Source organism: Phyllopteryx taeniolatus, chromosome 1, assembly GCF_024500385.1.
Source record: "Phyllopteryx taeniolatus isolate TA_2022b chromosome 1, UOR_Ptae_1.2, whole genome shotgun sequence".
Classification (NCBI taxonomy): domain Eukaryota; kingdom Metazoa; phylum Chordata; class Actinopteri; order Syngnathiformes; family Syngnathidae; genus Phyllopteryx; species Phyllopteryx taeniolatus.
This window is the reverse complement of record NC_084502.1, coordinates 29,171,884-29,192,642: the sequence shown is the minus strand read 5'-3', so window position 1 is coordinate 29,192,642 and position 20,759 is coordinate 29,171,884. Positions and strand designations below refer to the sequence as shown.

The 20,759-nt window shown below is 42.9% G+C and overlaps 2 protein-coding genes across 5 annotated transcripts; both read left to right on the top strand.

Annotated features, from left to right (window-relative positions):
* The first annotated feature begins 1,988 nt into the window (after positions 1–1,988).
* Positions 1,989–10,687, top strand: cdk15 (cyclin-dependent kinase 15). Of its 4 annotated transcripts, XM_061786617.1 has the most exons (13): positions 1,989–2,069; positions 2,895–3,026; positions 3,163–3,257; positions 5,041–5,120; positions 6,520–6,614; positions 6,710–6,772; positions 6,964–7,087; positions 7,170–7,290; positions 8,375–8,468; positions 8,611–8,674; positions 9,320–9,368; positions 9,517–9,659; positions 9,736–10,687. In XM_061786617.1, the coding sequence occupies exons 1-13, from the start codon at positions 2,013–2,015 to the stop codon at positions 9,846–9,848; spliced, it is 1,230 nt and encodes a 409-aa protein (XP_061642601.1). In that variant the 5' UTR covers positions 1,989–2,012; the 3' UTR covers positions 9,849–10,687. The 4 variants fall into 4 exon arrangements, with proteins under 4 accessions (XP_061642601.1, XP_061642593.1, XP_061642614.1 ...); XM_061786609.1 differs by having other exon boundaries at positions 9,517–10,687; XM_061786630.1 differs by lacking the exon at positions 9,736–10,687 and having other exon boundaries at positions 9,473–9,653.
* Positions 10,688–16,893: 6,206 nt separating this feature from the next.
* Positions 16,894–19,732, top strand: LOC133484297 (frizzled-7-like). The gene has a single exon (XM_061786601.1). It carries the CDS (start codon positions 17,066–17,068, stop codon positions 18,710–18,712), a length of 1,647 nt encoding a protein of 548 aa, XP_061642585.1. The 5' UTR covers positions 16,894–17,065; the 3' UTR covers positions 18,713–19,732.
* The last annotated feature ends 1,027 nt before the right edge of the window (positions 19,733–20,759 follow it).

Below are 20,759 nucleotides of genomic sequence, written 5' to 3'. Positions count from 1 at the left end.
AGATAGATAGATAGATAGATAGATAGATAGATAGATAGATAGATAGATAGATAGATAGATAGATAGATAGATAGATAGATAGATAGATAGATAGATAGATAGATAGATAGATAGATAGATACTTTATTGAGATTGTAAGAGATATTCCGCTTAACAAAAACGGGGACTGTTGCAAAAATGCTGCCCATTAAGGCACAAAACAACAAGCACCCTGCGGCCGTACCATCACGCGGCATCAGTCCAATAGCGCCGACATTCTCCTCGATCAAAATGCTGCTGTTGCAAACGTGTGGGCGCAACCATCAAAGTGCTGATATTCTCCTCAAATGAATGTCGTGAACAAAAATGCCCAAAACACGTCCACAACAGGTCCACACGCCCTGGAATGAATATTGACTGACAAAAATGGGTGGAAAAATACAAATTAAAATGAAATATTTAGCAGAGGTCTTGTAACAGGTTTAGAACGCAAAGGTGCCATCTTTGAAGAAAACTGAGCCCAGATGGCCAAGGCACGTACACCAGAAGAAGTAGCATATTGACCATTAGATTTTATTGAATTATGTAATTACTGTATGGTATGTTTTTATTCATCATTAAAATACACATTACATTTTTTGGGGGGGGGTGGGGAAGTCCTGGCTGATGCTGATACAATATCACGAAGTCAACAGTGAGTTGACAATAATAAAAGAACATAACGTAACATAAGTACATGAGCTTGGACGGAATGTAAGTCAGCTGTGTTTAATCTTTAAGCACGTTCACCTTCATGCCGCTCACTTGTTTGTATTGGTACCGCTGTTTTTATGTATTGCTATTAACAGCAGTTAACTCATTTTTACACTTGTATGACAGTTAATGTTAAAATGTTATTTCAAAAACAATTGGCTAGCACAGTAAATACAGTCTCACGATGGTGACAGTAACCACACACACTGGTTCTGTATTATACGTACATAGTCATACTGCCCCCTGTTGGTCATCATTAAACAACCACCGTTTGGACCACATCACAGATTTCCGTAAAAAAATAATTACCCAAATATTGTAATTGAGGCAGCCAAGTGGAGGGGAAATGCGTTCAAATCTTGGCTCAGGGTTTCCTGTGCAGCGTTTGCATGTCCTCCACGTTCTCGGGTTTACTACGGGTATGCTTCCTTCCTCCCACACACGTATGCATGTATTGCAAGACTCAAAACTGCACATGAAAAGAATGTCAAAAGTAAAAAGTCGTCCAAAAAATAAAAACAAAGTATAGATATCTGAAAAATATACTTAAACAGTACTGAAGTAGGCTGCACGGTTGAAACTGGTTACCACTTCTGCCTCACAGTTCTGTGGACCCGGGTTCAAATCCGGCCTCGCCTGTGTGGAGTTTGCATGTTCTCTGCGTGCCTGGGTGGGTTTTCTCCGGGCACTCCGGTTTCCTCCCACACTCCAAAAACAGACATTGTAGGTTAATTGACGACTCGAAATTGCCTGAAGGTGCGAAAGATTGTTTGTTTCTATGTGCCCTGCGATTGACTGCCGACCAGTTCGGGTTGTACCCTGCCTCTCGTCCGAAGATAGCTGGGCTACGCTTCAGCTCGCCCGTGACCCTGGTGAGGAGAAGCGGAAAGGAAAATGGATGGATGGACAGTCCTGAAGTATTATTTTCCACTACTAGACATTGGACAAGTGGAATAGAAAATGGATGGATGGGTGTACTTGAGGGAAGTTCTTGACTGTGTCCACTGGAGTGCAGCAATATCCCGCATGTTGAATGACACTGTTGTTCTCCTGCCTGGGGGGACGCAAAGGGGGGAGTGAAGAAGTAGTCATGAGACCGTGTTTGCTCTCCTCCAGACAGCATGTTGGTCATATGAGCAGCAGCAGAAGAAGAACAAGCAGCGATGGACGGCTGGATGAGGAGGTGCTGCTGTGGCAGGGGAGCGGAGAATGAGGGGGGCATAGGACCAGGAGAGGGAGAGGAAGAGGAGGGGGAGGGGGAACAGGTGGAGGTGTTGAAAATGGAGGAAAGGAGCGTCGAGAAGAGCAAGAGTTCTTCATCGCTGCCGGCTGCTGAGGTATCTGGTATCCACACTAGTTGAGTGCTTCCAATATACTTTCAGCTGCTTCATGTTTTCTGGATTTGTCTGTTCGATGTTTTATATTGAGGCACGGTTGACAAGTAGCTGGCACATCCACCTCACAGTGCTGAGGATGCGGTTTTGAATCGGGGCTCTGGCCTTCCTGTGTGGAGGTGGCAATTTTTTCCCAGAGGTTTTCCCCGGGTACTCTGGTTTCCTCCCACATTCCGAGAACATTTATAGGTTCATTGAACACTGTACATTGTCTTTCATCTAATTATCCTCAATTCCCAATTAATTCCCATGTAAAGTTTCTAATTTGTAATACAATGAATCCACGTATATTCACAAATTCACCTATTGGCGGATTTAGTTTTTAACCTATCCTCCGTTACACCCTGAAACACTTATTCACCTTTGTCTTCAGGCCAAAGCAATAAAAGTATAACTTTGTCGCCATCTTATGGCATCTTGATGCCAATAAACTATGCTGAAGAGAATTGGGGATTTTCATTTAGACCAAACTAGTGCTTTGTCACCATCTTGTGGCATCTACAGTGTTGGCATCTAAACAGTTGGGAATCGCTGTCTTTCCAAAATTCCACAGCTTAACTTCCCAGGAAAAATTTGCAGAAATTTTCCACCCCTTTGCAACCCTAGCTGGCATAGGCTAAAGCTGACTTCTGACCCTACTAAAGCGGTACAGAAAATGGATGGATGAATGCATTTTTTTAATATTGCATTCCCTTCTGTTCACTTGGTTTCTTCGATTTTTCTTTTAAATTTAAGATGTTTTTTCAACTTTCTGTCTGCATGGCCCAGCTGGATCCGGACAGTTCTGGCCCGCAGCCTCACTGGTTCCACACACTGCAGATGCGACGGCTTCGGGTGCAGCGAGGCCGTAGTAACAGTGACCCATGGAGCCAGAAAAACTGCCAGGACCCCTTCATTTGGGTCAGCTGACACCCATCATCAATTTCACGACTCAGGTGACGTTTAGCGGCACCACTGAAGTAGAGGCCTGTGCTACAATAGCGTGCGTGTGTGTGTGTGTGTGTGTGTGTGTGTGCGTGTGTGTGTTTGGGATCAGAAACCAGGTCTTCAGTTTGGAACAGCCAACTCATACGTGAGCCTGGAGAAAGTTGGTGAAGGCTCATACGCATCCGTTTATAAAGGCATCAGCAGGTCAGAAGTCACATGACTGGGTGTCAAATTTTAAGGTGCTTGATGTGATTACTTAGAAGTACAGATACAGATACAGATGTTTAAAAAAAAGGCCTAATAAGTACTGATTCAACTCATCTAGTTAAGTAAAACTAAAAAGGTGGAGACTGAAATGAACTAAAACAACAGTAAAGAAAAAAAGAAAAATTATTTTCTACTGTCAATTACTTCAAGTCCCAGTTGACCTTTACTGTAAAACTAAACATAAGACAAAAAGAATTACATATTTTATATTTAACTAAAACCACAAACGTTTTTTCAAGTCTGCTGGCTTAATGCTAACGCATGATGCAAAACGTCATAGACAGGCTAACGAACCTAGCATCAATGTTGTGATCATTATAAACCTTGAAAAAACACATTTAAACACAAGCAGTAGCCACACATGTAAACAGAGCATAGATTTACATAGGCATATATTCTTTATCCTCTGTCAAAAACATGAACAACTTCTTCTGTGTTGCAATATATTGCCCCCGATGGCCAAGGCGCACACACATGAAGAAGTGCCACAAAATCAATTATCATGATACACAAACTGTTTAATTCTTTACATTCTTATTTAATTATGTTATTATTGTATGTAGCGGCACGGTGGCCGACTGGTTAGAGCGTCAGCCTCACAGTTCTGAGGACCCGGGTTCAATCCCCGGCCCCTCCTGTGTGGAGTTTGCATGTTCTCCCCGTGCCTGCGTGGGTTTTCTCCGGGCACTCCGGTTTCCTCCCACATTCCAAAAACATGCATGAATTGGAGACTCTAAATTGCCCGTAGGCATGACTGTGAGTGCGAATGGTTGTTTGTTCCTATGTGCCCTGCGATTGGCTGGCAACCAGTTCAGGGTGTACCCCGCCTCCTGCCCGATGACAGCTGGGATAGGCTCCAGCACGCCCGCGACCCTAGTGAGGAGAAGCGGCTCAGAAAATGGATGGATGGATTATTGTATGTAGGCGGCACGGTGGACGACTGGTTAGAGCGTCTGCCTCACAGTTTTGAGGACCGGGGTTCAATCCCCGGCCCCGCCTGTGTGGAGTTTGCATGTTCTCCCCGTGCCTGCGTGGGTTTTCTCCGGGCACTCCGGTTTCCTCCCACATCCCAAAAACATGCATGGTAGGTTAATTGACAACTCTAAATTGCCCGTAGGTGTGAATGTGAGTGTGAATGTGCCCTGTGTTTGGCTGGCAACCAGTTCAGGGTGTACCCCGCCTCCTGCCCGATGTTAGCTGGAATAGGCTCCAGCACGCCCGCGACCCTTGTGAGGAACAGTGGCTCTATTGGGATAAATGTTTTGAATACAAGTTACGAGTTATGAGCATGTTCACGGTGAGAATTAAATTCGTAAATCAAGTCGCCACTGGATGTGTTTTTCAGATTAGAAAGCTCAAACTCTCAACTGTGGTTGACTTGACCTTTTTCTATTTCGTTCTTTTTTTTCATGTCATCTGTCAAGGTTGAAAAAGTAACTAGCCTATTTTGACAATGAGTAGAAAGTACACTTATCTCTTTTCAAATGTAGGGAGTCAACATAAAAAATCATCAGAAAAATAAATACCCAAAGTACAGAAGCCTGAGAAATCTACTTAAGCACAGCAACAAAATAGTTTTGCTTTGTTACTTCCCACCTGTGAATTTCAGTGGTGATGGGTGCACAGGGAGCTGCTGCTGCTGATTATGATGAAGATGATGATGTTGTTTTTGTTGATGATGATGATGATGATGATGATGATGCTTCCTTGGTGTGTGGAGGATCAACGGGCAGCTTGTGGCGCTGAAGGTGATCCAGACAAAGACAGAGGAGGGCATGCCGTTCACTGCCATCAGAGAAGGTAATAAGCAACACACAAACACACACACACTTTGCACATTGTAAAAAAAAAAAAAAAGGTACAGCACTCACCTTTTGACTGGCCATTACTCATATCTTTCATATTGATTTAGGTGTTTATTAGCAGAAACATTAGGGCTGTCAATCGATTAATGTTTTTAATCAGATTGAGCACACTTGAATTTTGATTAATCGTGATTATTAACAGGTGCCAAATATACCACACAGAGTGCCACATTTTGCTTTGAGATGGTATTTTTAACTTTTTGTGCTTCGGTGAAAAGAGAGTTCAGCGCTGCACCACAGACAGATTATACGACTTTGTTTTCCCATCGGGGTGACTTTTGATGGAGAATTTGGCATCAAGCACACCTGTCGGAGTCTCCTTATTCTCATCTTTACACCGGCGTAAGCAATGACCTGATCACTGACCTTATAGCACCCAGCACCGCATTTCAGATATCCATCCACGGTTAAGGTAAAGGAGCGTGTGTGGTCAAAATAAATTGGGCGATTAATCTGAGTTAATACATTATTAATACCATTTTTTTGGGGTGATTTATCATGAATTAACGCTTTAATTTTGAAAGCCCTAATAAAAATACAAGTCTAATGAGTTACATAAGAGTAAATAACATTCAATTCAGGATAATTTAATGGCATGAAAAAATCATCTAATTCCTGCTTCAGCATGGAGGAACTGAACCCACGCTCCCAAGTGTACCACTGCACAATCAGTAGTTAAAATGTATTTATTCAGTGTGTATTCATTTATCTAATTTTAATTGATTTATTGTACATAAAAATAAAATAAGCAGTAACATAAATTCTGAATGATCCAAATGTTCTAATTTTATTTCAAAAATATTTTATTTTACATACACATTTTAACCTTTTTTTTTTTTTTTTTTACATTTGTTCTATTACATTATTGCCTAATTAATTAGAATGAAATTAAATATAAATAATACTATTCACTGAAGATATGAGAATTCATATTTAATTAATAAAATAAACTGTTCCACATATTTAAAATACACATTAGATTCTTTTTTTTTTTTTTTTTTAAACCTCATTGGCAGATGACCTGGACTATCTGTCCTCGAGCACAAACGTTTGCCCAGCTCTGCATTAAAAGATGAATAAGAAGTCGTCCTTTGCTGTCAAACCCAAATGTTGTTAATCCACAGCACAACTAAAAGAATTGTCCTCGTTGCACTTTTAGAGGGGGTATACATATGTCAATCCAATCCCCCTGCTCTGCTCCCCTTTGACTGATCCAGTGTGTGTCAGTGTCAGTGTCGAATATTGTGATTCATTGACAGTGTGACAATAGAGCACTTCTTCTGTGTGCGCGCATGTGCGTGTGTTTTTGTGTGTGTGTGTGCTTGCGCGCACAGCCTCACTGCTCAAAGGCCTGAAGCACGCCAACATCGTCCTCCTGCATGACATCATTCACGCCAGAGACTCGCTCACCTTCGTTTTCGAATACGTGGTACGATGCCCTCGTATGACCCGCAGGTGGTGGCATACACTGTCATGGGCTTCAGGCACCAGCAGACGTTCACTTGTTCATGCGTGTGATTGCAGCAGACGGACTTGGCCCAGTACATGAACCAGCATCCTGGAGGTCTACACTCTCATAATGTGCGGGTATGAGTCCCTATGCATTCATCCATTCATTGTCAATATTTATTGCCAATCCCACCTCTGAAAAAAATGGCAGAGTGCAAGTGGAATTTCTTCTTGAGGGTTTCGAAATAAATACATAAAAAATGTGTTTATCCTTGAAGCAGACTGGCTACACCAGTCTAGATCAGATGAAATGGATCTTCTGCTCGTAGGTCTTCATGTTCCAGTTGCTGCGTGGTCTCACCTTCATCCACAACCGCCGGATCCTCCATCGAGACCTGAAGCCCCAGAACCTGCTCATCAGCTACTTGGGAGAACTCAAACTGGCCGATTTTGGTTGGTTTCTATATGTGGACTCTACCTGCTGCACGTCCTGTTGCTGTGACGATATAGACCCACTTTGTGGTTCCACGTGCAGGTCTGGCTCGTTCCAAATCTATCCCCTGTCAGAGCTTCTCCTCCGATGTGGTGACGTTGTGGTACCGCCCGCCTGATGTCCTGCTGGGATCTACAGATTACTCGACAGCACTGGATATCTGGTGAGTCTTGGCTTCGAGTAAATGGTCAGAACACCATTGAGATCAGAAACACTAGAAATACATTTATGGTGTGTGTCAGGGGCAGAGGTGATGGACTTGAGTTAGACTTTAAGTCAATTACATTTTAAATTCGACACACACCGCAGAGAAGAGTGTTTGTTAACAACCCTGCTAAAAAAAATCACCAAATTTATATAAACTAAGGCTTCATAATGGTGAAAAATAATAATGGCCATTCTCTCCACACTCAGATGCTGTCTGAAGTTCTGAATGTATTGAAATCACGCCACACTCAACTGTCAACTGTCAAAGAAATACCACAACTTCGACCTAGAAAAATGGATGCTACTTTGTCTACCATCTTTCTTATACCAACACATAGCGACATGTTTTAACTGTAAAAATCAGCTTAAAGCCACCAATGGCTGGAATATATCCCACCGAATCGCAACTAGGCACTCTAAAGCTGCTTTGTCAGTGCGAAACCCCTGTCCTCACACCGTCACACTGTCAAATTCCCCTCTCCTTGCTATTCCGCTGAAGGGGAGATGCATTTTCTGGGTGTAGGCTGCACGTTGCAAGTGCGGCGCATAACCGCTGATGCGAACAAAGGCGCTCAAGTTCTTTGATAGTGGGGGAGAGGTGACTGACTCTTGCCAGGGGCCCAAGTGTGTCACTGTGCCCCATTTTAGCCACACCCCAAAAATATCATCCATCCAGCCATCCATTTTCTGTACCGCTTTATCCTCACAAGGGGCCGCGGGCATGCTGGAGCCTATCCCAGCTATCTTCGGCCGAGAGGCGGGGCACACCCTGAACTCGCCGCCAGCCAATCACATGGCACATATAAACAGGAAAACTGAAACGGTGAAAAACATTTGACCACTACATCTCTACAAATGAGTCCTGCAGTACTTAGTTCTCAGAGTATGCACGTTTTCAGCAATTATCGTTAAACGTAGAATGTATTTACAGTAGAAGCATAGGCCTCGACATGGCTTGATTGATTTTTGCCACAGTAGGGTGACTGGTGAAGGTTAAGACTTGAGACCCATGACTTGCAATTACTTCCATCTGTGTCCAGGGGCGCTGGTTGCATCTTCGTAGAGATGCTGCAAGGTTCGCCGGCATTTCCAGGAGTCACAGATGTGTTCGACCAGCTCCAGAAAATCTGGATGGTCGGTAGAGCAAACATTTTTCCTCTTTTAATCAAATTCCCTTTTAATGAAATAAAGTAATGAATTTTATTAACTTAGCTGCACAGATGCAGGTGACAAAGGCGATCCTTGACAAAGCCTTGACACTTTTGTGTCCCTGCAGGTGCTTGGAATCCCATTAGAGGAGAGCTGGCCCGGAGTCAGCCGGCTGCCCAATTATCAGCCGGGTCAGTCTGGTCTTGTCATACCCACTTCCTGTGTGCTCCATAGACATCGATCCATAGAGGCTGCCTTGAGTGGGTTAGCCCATTGTGATAAATCAGCACCTTCGCCATATTGGATGTGTCAGTTCCACCTGAAGAAGAAGAATCATCTATATTTGTCGAGAACACATGCACACAAAATTATATATATATATATATATATTATATATTTGCATAATAATTTGGAACGTAGTGCAGTTATTCTACTACTGTGCATAAATGTCATACAGTATTAGAAGTCAGTCGTGGAAAAATGTTAAAATTAAGAGTTTCTAGTACTGCACAGCAATTTCTTACATTAGGGGAAGGCAGTAGCAGAAAAACGTCACTAGTAAAACAATTATTTTGCTAGTGAGCAGAAAATGTCATACAGTAGTGGAAAGAAGGAGTTGGGAAAAAATGCCGCTAGTAAGACATCATTGTTCTCGTGCGCCCTAGTTGTTCCACTTCTGCGCAGAAATTTCATACAGTACTGGAAAGCAGCATGACTGACAGGGACCCAAGAAAAAAGTACATGGTCCTATGTACTTTTTTCCAGGGCCCCCTGGAATGATCACATGACAGTTGATCTTTGTTTTTTTTAGTTTGCTATGATCTTTGTTGTTACAGATTGGTCTCTTTCCTGTAAACTGAAGCCAATTCGCTCTGTGTGGAAAAGGTGAGAAAGGAAAAGTCTCCCCAAAAGAAATACTTTGAACACACTAATGTGCTAACACACTGCTCATAAAATACGAGGTTCTCTTATTCTAACTAACATTCCAGTGACATTATGGGTTATCTAAGCGGATCTGGTTGATCTGGATCAGGTTGAGTCGACTCCCATACAAAACTGAAGACCTAGTTCAGAAGATGCTCATGCTGCCGCCTGCAGACCGGATCTCAGCGGCAGATGCCCTGGAACACCTGTATTTTAACTCCTTGCCGCCGCCCGTCATGCACCTGAGGGACAGTAAGAGCCGACCCCTTCGTGCAGGTGGTCATTGCGATCATTTAGCATCCCGTGTCAATCTCTTGTCTTTTCCCAGCCATGTCCATCTTCAAGGTGGCCGGCGTCCATTTGGAGACAGAGTTCCGCAACACCTTCAATCCTAGCGAGCGAGTCAAACCTTCATTTCTGCCTAACGCCAAGTTTTGGTGACATCTTCAGCCTGGGAAGATGAGCAATCAGTTAAACCTGAACATTGTGATCTTTTTCCATGCACAAATAACACGCAATTTTGACCCAGGCCAAGAGTATTCTCATAATAAATATGTATATCCAATTATGAACTATAGCGCTTTAAAAATAATAAAAATAATAGCCTGCCTGACATAAATATATGAATGATTAAGCACAATTTTTCATGGAAAAGGGAAAGTGTATTTTTGCAGGAACAGCGGTACCTTGCGATACGAGTCACCTGACTTACGAGTTTCAGCGATACAAGTCGTCGCGTTTGCCCTGACTTGCCAGAAATTGAGATAGGAGCGCTGTATGGTGGCAGAAGTGAACCAATTATTTTAGGGTGTACCCCGCCTCTCGCTCAAAGTTAGCTGGGATAGGCTCCAGCACACCTGTGACCTTTTGGAGGATAAGCAGTACAGAGAATGGATGGATGGATGGACAGACAGGTAGCATCAGTGTTGTAACCTTTTCAGCAATGGATATTTGAACAGCACCAGTGGGGCAACACATGTAGTCACACAATATAACAATACTCACTGTATCATTTCTTTATCATTTGGGAAAAATGACTAATATTACTGCAGCTTACTGAGTCAGTTGTGAAAGTCGAATTCGTGAGTGTTTCTGTCTGTATTATACTGCCCCCAGGTGGCCAAAGCACACATACCACAAGGAGAATTGGAATGTCTATTGAATTGAAGAAAAAAATGTGGCAAAAACTATTTACATTTATGTAAATATGTCATTAATGTATGATTTTAAAAACCTCAATTTTATAGTGCTATTTTTCTTATTAAAAACACATTACAATCTTTTTTTGTTTGTTTTTTTAGGCTGGACTGAATTAATGGCATTACCATTCATTTCACTGTGGAAAGATGATTTGAGATACGAGCGTGGTCACGGAATGAAATAAACTAATTCCTCAAGGCACCACTGTACTGTACTCCCTACTTTGTTTTTGCAGGTGTAGCTCTTGCACCTGTCTCAAGACTTATGTTTCGTATGTACAATCGTTTCTGCGCTGCTTTACACTTTCACCGTTTCGAGATTCCCCCTGGACTCTTCAAAGAGCAGCATTTGCATGTATTCAAGGGAAATGTGACGTAAACACAGACGGTTCTTGGGACAATTTCAAACTCCCTCTTGCACTCTGTCCTAAAAAAAATACACACATTTATGGTATGTACAGTTAAACAGTTTCATGATTTCCATCACTACCACCATTTTCCTCAATTCCACACACACTGGTATTTCTAAAACCAAATTTAGTAGCTAGGGGTCATATTTAATCCGAAACGGCCTCAGTGTAGACAAACATTGTAGCACCTGTGCCGAAGAATGGCATTTGAAAAAATTTTGATTTTTGTGTATGTTGGGTCACTTAAGTCAGCAAATTTCATGGTGAAAGAATGACATTTGATGTATTTTTATTCCTGTCAAATATAAAAATGGGTCAAATTTAACCCGAACCGTATGTAAGCATTAAAAGGGAAATTACAGTCAAACATTTTCTGAACTCAAAGGGAAATTTCTGTTGGATGCGAGAAGCTCCCCAGAATAATGACTGCATATTTAATTTCACCACTTGCTCTCTTAGCGTCTGTTAGCATCTCTTAGCTGCTCGTCAATTCTGTCCCCAAGAGTCATGATGAATAATTAATCTAATTTGTGTAGAAAATAAACCCTTTTTAATATTTCCTATGTTCCATACGAGCAAAATATCTCAGTAAATGCGAGAAAAACAATTTGAACAGACTGCGAGACAAACAAATGAACCCTCGGTGGCAGTAGCGTGACACAGGTAGACACTCTCAAGAAGTCAACTTTTAAACACCAGCAGTTCTAATTGTTTCTACAAAGCAGAGAGAATATTTAATGTACCTGTGAGTATTGTTGGATGTTCTCTTTGAACTGTACAGTATGTGTTACTGCTGCGCTTATGCTAAAGTAACAGTTGTTTGATGGTTAAAATGTAAAATAGTGATGCCATTGCATGATTTTCATTTGCCCTTCTTTGGCTTTAGCCATTGTGTGTTAGCATTATGCTATCAGACTGAAGTTAGGCGGATGATAATGGCAGTGATGCTGTGTTAAAAGTACTTCGAATGAACATTTACGACAAATAAACAGTTTGAAGCAAGAAGACTTTGCCTCTCATTTGGAGGAGTGTTAGCTAACTGCAGAACTACACACGGCGCTGTCAGGTAGCTCAGAATACATAAAAATATGAGCGAAAACAAAAACAGCCAACCCTACATCCATCCGTGCTAGAGCGGCTCCAACTACCGGAGACAAATTCCTTGTGTGTTTTTTGGACATACTTGGCAAATAAAGATGATTCTGATTCTGATCCATCCATCCATTTTCTTTACCGCTTATCCTCACGAGGGTTGCGGGCTGCTGGAGCAAACAAAAATTGAAAACAGCAAACTGTAACACAAGCAAAAATACAGCTATTGCCACAACAACATATGGACAACAAAAAAATGCAGTCGCGTTTTCGGCATGATAAGGGTGTGCGTTTGAGCAGAGCATATCTGAACACTGATCAGAATGCTTCAATATGTGCGGATTTCATTTAAAATCGTGAACATGGCGCTCATCAAAAACGTTAATGAACAGTAAACACAATTTTAGTGGTAAAAGCTAAGAATAGACGCCGATCCTGGGATCGGGAAAATACGCAAATAAGCCAAAACTTTGATTTCAAAGATGGGGTGAGGGGGAAGTTGCAGCTTCAATTTGAATCTTTACGGTAGACATGAACAAAAACTGTTACTGTTGTAGACTATTTCTCTAGACATGCTAAAATACTGTGTCCTCACTTATGAATGCCCCCAATTTACGAGATTTTCAAGTTACAAGCTGTGCATTCTTTTGAGCCAGAATCCGAGTTAGGAGTGAGCTTCAGATATGCTGCCACTTGAGATAAGTAAAAAATTATTTAAATAAATAAAAAGTAGAGCCACCGTCGCCGATGCACTTTCAGCTTTTTGTTGAATGGGACAAACAGTCAAACACATAAATACAAATGGAAAACACTAGCAAGGAGCACAGAGCAGACGCTCACACTGAACTAACTGCAATTCGATTTGATATACGAGTGATTTGAGTTATAAGCTTGGTCACGGAACCAATTAAACTTGTAAGTCAAGCTGCCACCGATCCTACCACCACTACTGGCAGATCACAAGTGACATTCACAAACTTTATTTACATCCAAGCGACGCAACGTCTTGTATACAATTGTAACATTACATACAATAACAAACTTTTTGCCTGTTTGTTTCTTTTGTTTGTCATCACGTGAAACTTGTCGGCGATGTCAAACAAATGTGTTTATCCACAAAAAGTTGTTTTCCTGGAACGAGTTGATTAATTAATACATTACCATTTGTTTGATTCTTCTGATTGACAGGACGTAGCACAAAGTTCGGAAAGATAAAAGAGGAAGAAGCTTTGTGTGAATATTTTACTGCGTGTTTGTTTTTTCGGCGAATCTCTGATCTTATCCGTTGACAAAAATTCATTCACGACACTCAAACAATGTCAACATAAATAAACATTAGCCTTTGATTTTTGCCCTCTGAAGTTTGTGACAATTGACAAGTTTGATTTCAATTGTTTTAATGAATGCAGCCCTATGGGGGGCACAAGCCAGTGCAAACTGTAGGCCGGTCCCAAGCCCAGATAAATGCAAAGGGTTGCGTCAGGAAGGGGATATGGCTTAAAACTTTGCCCAAAAAATATGAGCGTTCATCCAAAGAATTTCATAGCGGATCGGTACTTGGTGTATCTTCTGGCAGGAAAGGAGAGAAGGAGACTTGGTGGTGGAACCTCACAGTACAGGAAATCATACAAGGAAAAAGGTTAGCTAAGAAGAAGTGGGACACTGAGAAGACCGGGGAGAGGCAAAAGGAATACATTGAGATGCGACATAGGGCAAAGGTAGAGGTGGCAAAGGCCCAACAAGTGGCATATGATGACATGTATGCTAGGTTGGACACTAAAGAAGGAGAAAAGGATCTATACAGGTTGGGCAGACAGAGGGATAGAGATGGGAAGGATGTGCAGCAGGTTAGGGTGCTTAAAGATAGCGATGGTTGACTGGTGCCAGTAGTGTGCTAGATAGATGGAAAGAATACTTTGAGGAGTTGATGAATGAGGAAAATGAGAAAGAAGGGAGAGTAGAGGAGGCAAGTGTGGTGGACCAGGAAGTGGCAATGATTAGTAAGGTCGAAGTTAGAACGGCATTAAAGAGGATGAAAAATGGAAAGGCAGTTGGTCCAGATGACATTCCTCTGGAGGTATGGAAGCATCTAGGAGAGGTGGCTGTGGAGTTTTTGAGCAGCTTGTTCAATAGAATTTTAGCGTGTGAGAAGATGCCTGAGAAATGGAGGAAAAGTGTGCTGGTGCCCATTTTTAAGAAGAAGGGTGATGTGCAGAGGTCTGGAGTGGAAGAGAAGTATGTTAGAATAATACAGGACATGTACGAGGGCAGCAGAACAGTGGTGAGGTGTTCTGTAGGCGACAGACGAATTAGTGTGTATATTGCTAGTAGGATGATGAGGATGGAGCTGCCAGGCAAGAGAGCTCGAGGAAGACCAAAGAGGTCGATGGATGTCGTGAGGGAAGACATGAGGGCAGTTGGTGTTCGAGAGGAGGATGCAGGAGACAGGCTTCCATGGAAAAGGATGACGCGCTGTGGCGACCCCTAAAGGGACAAGACGAAAGGAAAAGAAGATTTCAATTGTTTTAATGTATATTATTTTTAGACTTTGTTGCATTTGTCTGTTGTGTGTTGTAAACAGGTGGCACGGTGGCCGACTGGTTAGAGCGTCAGCCTCACAGTTCTGAGGACCCGGGTTCAATCCCCGGCCCCGCCTGTGTGGAGTTTGCATGTTCTCCCCGTGCCTGTGTGGGTTTTCTCCGGGCACTCCGGTTTCCTCTCACATCCCAAAAACATGCATTAATTGGAGACTCTAAATTGCCCGTAGGCATGACTGTGACTGTGAGTGCGAATGGTTGTTTGTTTCTATGTGCCCTGCGATTGGCTGGCAACCAGTTCAGGGTGTACCCCGCCTCCTGCCCGATGACAGCTGGGATAGGCTCCAGCACGCCCGCGACCCTAGTGAGGAGAAGCGGCTCAGAAAATGTGTTGGATGTGTTGTAAACATCTGTGGTTACAAACTTCTTTGCTAGCTAGTTTGTTTTTTTTCCTGTTTGAAAGGCAGTATAAAATGTCGAAATGTAATGCAGCGAAGATTGTGTCGGTTCTTCTTCTTCTTCTCTTCTTCTTCTTCTTAACATGTGGAAAAACTTCAATTTCATTCTTTCATGTTGTTCATTTTAGAGACAGGAACAGGAACTGTCCGAGGGTTCTGTTTACAGTGAACATGTTAAGTGGACTTTTCTTCTGGGGTTTGTTATCCTCCTCTTGACACGACATCTTCCTGCACTGTTAAAGGGTTACTGTCTGAAGGAGGCCCCTGGAACTTTCTCAGTCTTCTTTTCATGCCTCTAAGCGTTTTTGTCCTCATTCATGCCTCTAATCGTCTTTGTCCTCTTGTCTTGCTTTTTATCTCATTTATCTCATTTCACAGTCTCCCTGCTGACCTGTAGCCAGAGCCCAATTTTCCTTGCTGTCCCAGAGTCCATCTGGGCCTCTTTCTTGCAGCTTGTCATGTTAACGTGTTTGAATTGGATTTTAATAGGTTGTTTATAACATAGCTTCAACTGTGCAACAACCCATAGTTGCTTCTGTGTAGAGGATGTTTTTTAGACGTCAGTTTTGCGTTTACGTTTCCTGACAGTTTGTTCTCTCCAATTGTTTAAACTTCTCTGTAAAGTCCCAGTTTTTGTGTTGTGGGTTAAATATGATCATTGGCCAAACTAATGTATATCTGACTCCGAACGCTAGTTGGCGATGCTAGCCCTTTCACCTCGTTAAAGTTATGGTCGCTACTAGGTAACTGGTACAAGTTGTGCTGTTGAACTGATAGTTGTTACTTCGCAGTTAACATCTCGTACATGCACTAATATTAATATGGATAAAAGAAACAAAGTATTGTAATAAATCCATTGAAACCAAACTTTAAAATGCATATAAACACCTTAATCTGACCATGCTCAACCTTTTAAGAGTTGGATTAACACTGACAGACAATTTGATTGGAAAACAAATTCCTCTGACATGTGCACACTTCACGATGAAAAAGTGGCAAAACATCTATAAAACCTCTGTTTTAAATGGTGTCATGATGACGACACAAAACTACGTAAGTATTCACGTATTAACACCAAAACTGCATTTTTTGTTTGCTCAATCAATGCGAAATAAGTTGTGTTGAGTTAAAAGTTGCAAAATTCGGTGCTTGTCGATTTTTGAAAAATAGTCGCCTTTCGGGGGTTTGGGTCGCTAAATAAATGGATTATAGGATAGTGGTCTGCCTGCCTACAGTGCTAAGATGCATTTGTGCTACTAGTGCTCTCTGATGAGAAGATGAACACAATTTTCAGTCGTTTCAGACAAAAAAAAAACTTTGGCTGGGCAAAAATGTTTATGTGCTGTGAGACCCTTTATTTCCCCCTCTGAGCTGCATTTGAACAACCCTCACCACCTCCTCCTCTTCTTAATCCTCCTCTCCATTGTTGTCTCCATCTCCTCCTCAGCTGTCCAGATTCTTGTTGGTCTGAAGAGCCTTGGTGATCTTTGCATGTTGAACTCATATACACAAGAATTAAAAGTCTTCCATCAGGTCATTCTAAGGCGGCAGTGCTTCTGTTCTACCTATCACTGCCTATAGCACCGCCTCCTCATCCAATCAGTGACAAGAAAGGGATGAAAATAGGATCAAATTGGTGCAGAGCAGACTGAGTCTCAAGGCACCCTCCCCCTCCATCCCTCAATGCCCCCATGGTGGGGAGGGGGGCGCCTGGAAACCGACCTCCAAGCTTGAGACTCACGGAGGATTAAAACAAAACAAAACAAAACATAATACAGAACCGCAGAGCTTCACATTGAGCAACAAAGACAACTTTGCATCTGAAAGATGCGGGAGATGCAAGGCATGCACGAGTGCAGCAAGGCGGAGACACTTATTAGGGAACTGCAGCAGTGACGAGCTGGGCAGTGACGAGTCGGTAAGGAGAACTACTTTTCCCTCCTTTGGGTGGACTGGACCATCATGGCAACGTGGGGGATCTGGCCTTGGTGGTTGAGCTACACTTTACCATTGCTCATCCCGCCAGGCTCATCTCAAGAACAGAAGGGTTTTTCCATCCCGGAACATGGATTTTGCCAAGCCATCTCAATCCCGCTGTGCATCGATATCGCCTACAATCAGACCATCATGCCCAACCTGCTGGGCCATGCCAACCAAGAAGACGCAGGGCTGGAAGTTCACCAGTTCTACCCGCTCGTCAAAGTCCAGTGCTCGCCAGACCTTAAGTTCTTTTTGTGCTCCATGTACGCACCGGTGTGCACAGTTTTGGAGCAGGCGATCCCCCCTTGCAGGACTTTATGCGAACGGGCCCGACAGGGATGTGAAGCACTGATGAATAAATTTGGTTTTCAGTGGCCTGAGAGGCTGCGCTGTGAACACTTCCCTATCCACAGTGCCGGAGAGATCTGCGTGGGTCAGAACACATCTAACAGTAATGGTCCGACACCGACACCTGACCTCGGAAAGGTGTTGAACTTTCCATCCCACACTTCAAGCAACCCAGCCTTTTCCTGCCCACCGCAGTTAGGGGTGCCAGCCTACCTCAGCTACCGCTTCCTTGGTGCCAAGGACTGCGGTGCCCCCTGCGAGGTCTCCAAACCCAATGGACTGGTGTATTTTACAGAGGAGGAGCTCAAGTTTGGGCGGCTCTGGGTCGCTGTCTGGGCTGTCCTTTGTTGCATCAGCACACTCTTCACTGTCCTCACATATGCGGTAGATACGCAGCGCTTTCAGTACCCCGAGAGACCTGTTGTCTTTCTCTCAGGTTGCTACTTCATGGTGGCACTAGTATATGTCACCGGTTTCCTGCTTGAGGACAAAGTCGTCTGTGTGGACAAGTTCAAGGCGGACGGTTATAAGATGGTGATTCAGGGCACCAAGAAAGAGGGCTGCACCATACTCTTCATAGTGTCCTACTTCTTTAGCATGGCAAGCTCCATCTGGTGGGTTATCCTGTCCCTCACCTGGTTCCTGTCAGCTGGGATGAAGTGGGGTCACGAGGCCATCGAGGCAAATTCTCGGTACTTCCACCTGGTGGCCTGGACAGTGCCAATGTTGAAAACCGTCACCATCTTGGCGATGGGACAGGTGGAGGGCGACCTTCTGACCGGTGTGTGCTACGTGGGTGTGTACGACGTGGATGCCCTGCGGGGTTTTGTGCTGGCTCCGCTCTTTGTCTACCTCCTCGTCGGCACTTTTTTTCTGCTGGCTGGTTTTGTGTCTCTCTTTCGCATCCGCACCATCATGAAGCTTGGCGGTACTGAGACAGAAAAGCTTGAGAAGCTGATGGTGCGGATCGGTGTGTTCAGCATGCTGTACACGCTACCTGCCACCACTGTGGTGGCCTGCCACTTCTATGAGCAGGCCCTGCGTCCGCGGTGGGAGTACACATGGCGCATGCAGACCTGCAAACGCTTTGCTTTGCCGTGCCCGTCGGAAAACTTTGCTCCATTGACGCCGGACTTCACCATGTTCATGATCAAGTACCTGATGACCATGATCGTTGGGATAACGTCAGGCTTCTGGATCTGGTCTGGAAAGACTGTGCAATCCTGGCGACGCTTCTATAAGAGACTGATCGCCCCTGAGCCGGGAAATACCACACTTTAGTAGTGTTGAGTTAGCCATTGGATTAGCATAGCTTGTACAATGGCACCTTAGCTTATTATTATAAATTATGAATTTTTTGTAGTTACAAGCCGTCTCTTGGTCACAATTTGAGTTAAAACTGAGCTTCCGATAGTAAAGCGTAAAAAAAAAAGGAGAATAATAGTTGCCGATGCATTTTCAGCTCTTTAGTGAACCTTAGTGAAACACACAAATACAAAATTAAAACGCAGTTACAGACCACAAAAACTCCCATCCATACGCTGACACAGAGACTAACCGGCCATGTTGTTGATGTCACTCAACGGGGTTGGGGAAGTTCATTTTCTACGCGAGCTAGTTCAAAGCTCAGTTCACCGTTCTGAAAACGAACGTTTTTAATTCATAGTTCAGAATTCAAAATTTAACTATGTTTAAAGTTCCCAAACTGAATGAGTTCATCATTCTTTCTTTTTTTTTTTCTTCAAAACTATATGTTGTTGCTGTGTTTAACTTTCCCATTGTTGCCACCCATTCAGTCCACACTAGTAGCCGGCTGCAGCTTTCACTGTACAATTTCAACAACATCAGTAAAAACTTGTTGCTTGAATGGGTTTCTTTTTTTTTTTTTTAAATGAGGAATTAAAACAAAAACAGGACTTGTGTCCTTAATGTGCAAACACAAACACGCAGCTCAGTATGACAGGAACAATGGTGAAAGGACATTGATAACTGCCTTGCTAGCAGTTCTGGCTGACTATATTAACCAAATATTTTATTTTATCTGGTCCTATATTACAAAACAAAATAAATTCCATACTATGACAGTGTAATCGTACAGTGTTTTAACTAAAGTATTCTCATACAAATCATATTTTTTCTATAAAGAACACAATCTCTCCCATTTACTCAGTGTCCCTGAATGCACCATGCACATGTTAACATGAATGGCAACTACACTGAATCGGCTCGTATATAGTGTGTCAAAGTTCAGTTATGTTCGCATAAAATATGAATTAGTTCATGAACACTGTCACTCAATTAGGCCACGCCCCTGAAAGAAACACAACACTGCAGCTGTTGTGAGTTTCAGCTTGTCCGAACGTGCAGTAATTACAGTTGATAAAACTTATTTCTTTATTTTATTTTTTTCTATCATCTTCTGTACTGCTTATCCTCACACGGGTCACGAGCTTAATAACAACATGGAACAAAAAATGGTGGTGGTTTGTGGGGGTATAGCACTAATTGCATTTCAGTTCATTATAATAGATAGTATTGATTTTGAGGCTTTGTATGTCTGCCTCACAGACAGTTGAGGTTCCGGGTTTGAGTCTCCGCTCTGGCCTTCCTGTGTGTTTTTTTGCATATTCTCCCTGTGCTTACTGGACTTTCTCCAGGCTCCCTCCCACATTCCGAAAACATGCATGTTAGGTTAATTAAAGACGAGTCTAAATTATCCATTAGTAGGAATGGTTGTTTGTCTATACATGCGCTGCAATTAAGTCCGGGTATACCCCACCTCTCGCACAAAGTCACGTAAGAAAAACTCCAGCTCACTATATAAAATAGATTTGAGGTTTGAATTCAGGGAAGAAGCAATGTATTCGTGAAAATCACATGGGAATGAGTGTGAGCTTTACGACCTCAAAGACCGAGACCTGCGACTCGAGCACTGCACCCTATGCAGTGTTGGCTGGTGATGGCTACAAAGTGTTGCTGTTTGGCTGCTGATGAGAGCCAGTGAGGTGAACAATGTGAGGTGGATACTTTACTTCTTGTTTATAAACTCCATTGTCCCATACAGGAAAAGAGCAATTAAAGCAACGCTTTTATGTTGAGGTGTTGCACTGCTGCGGTTGCTTTGAGCGATCACGTTTGACCTGCGACCTGTCTATTCAAACATAATTTGGCTACGGATAGATAGAAAGAAACAGCATACAATCCCTGTAAGAGTTTTGGAACAATGAAGCCGATTCCTTTATTTTTTGCTGTAGACTGAAAACAGATGAAAAAGACGAATATGAGACGGGATCTACAGTTCAGCTTTTATTTCCAGGTATTTACATCT

Coding starts and splice junctions, on each gene's coding strand:
- cdk15 (XM_061786609.1), top strand. CDS start 2,013: ATGGAGGAAAGGAGCGTCGAGAAGAGCAAGAGTTCTTCATCGCTGCCG. Junction 5,121..6,519: donor GTTCACTGCCATCAGAGAAG/GTAATAAGCAAC, acceptor TTGCGCGCACAG/CCTCACTGCTCAAAGGCCTG. Junction 6,773..6,963: donor TACACTCTCATAATGTGCGG/GTATGAGTCCCT, acceptor TTCTGCTCGTAG/GTCTTCATGTTCCAGTTGCT.
- LOC133484297 (XM_061786601.1), top strand. CDS start 17,066: ATGGCAACGTGGGGGATCTGGCCTTGGTGGTTGAGCTACACTTTACCA.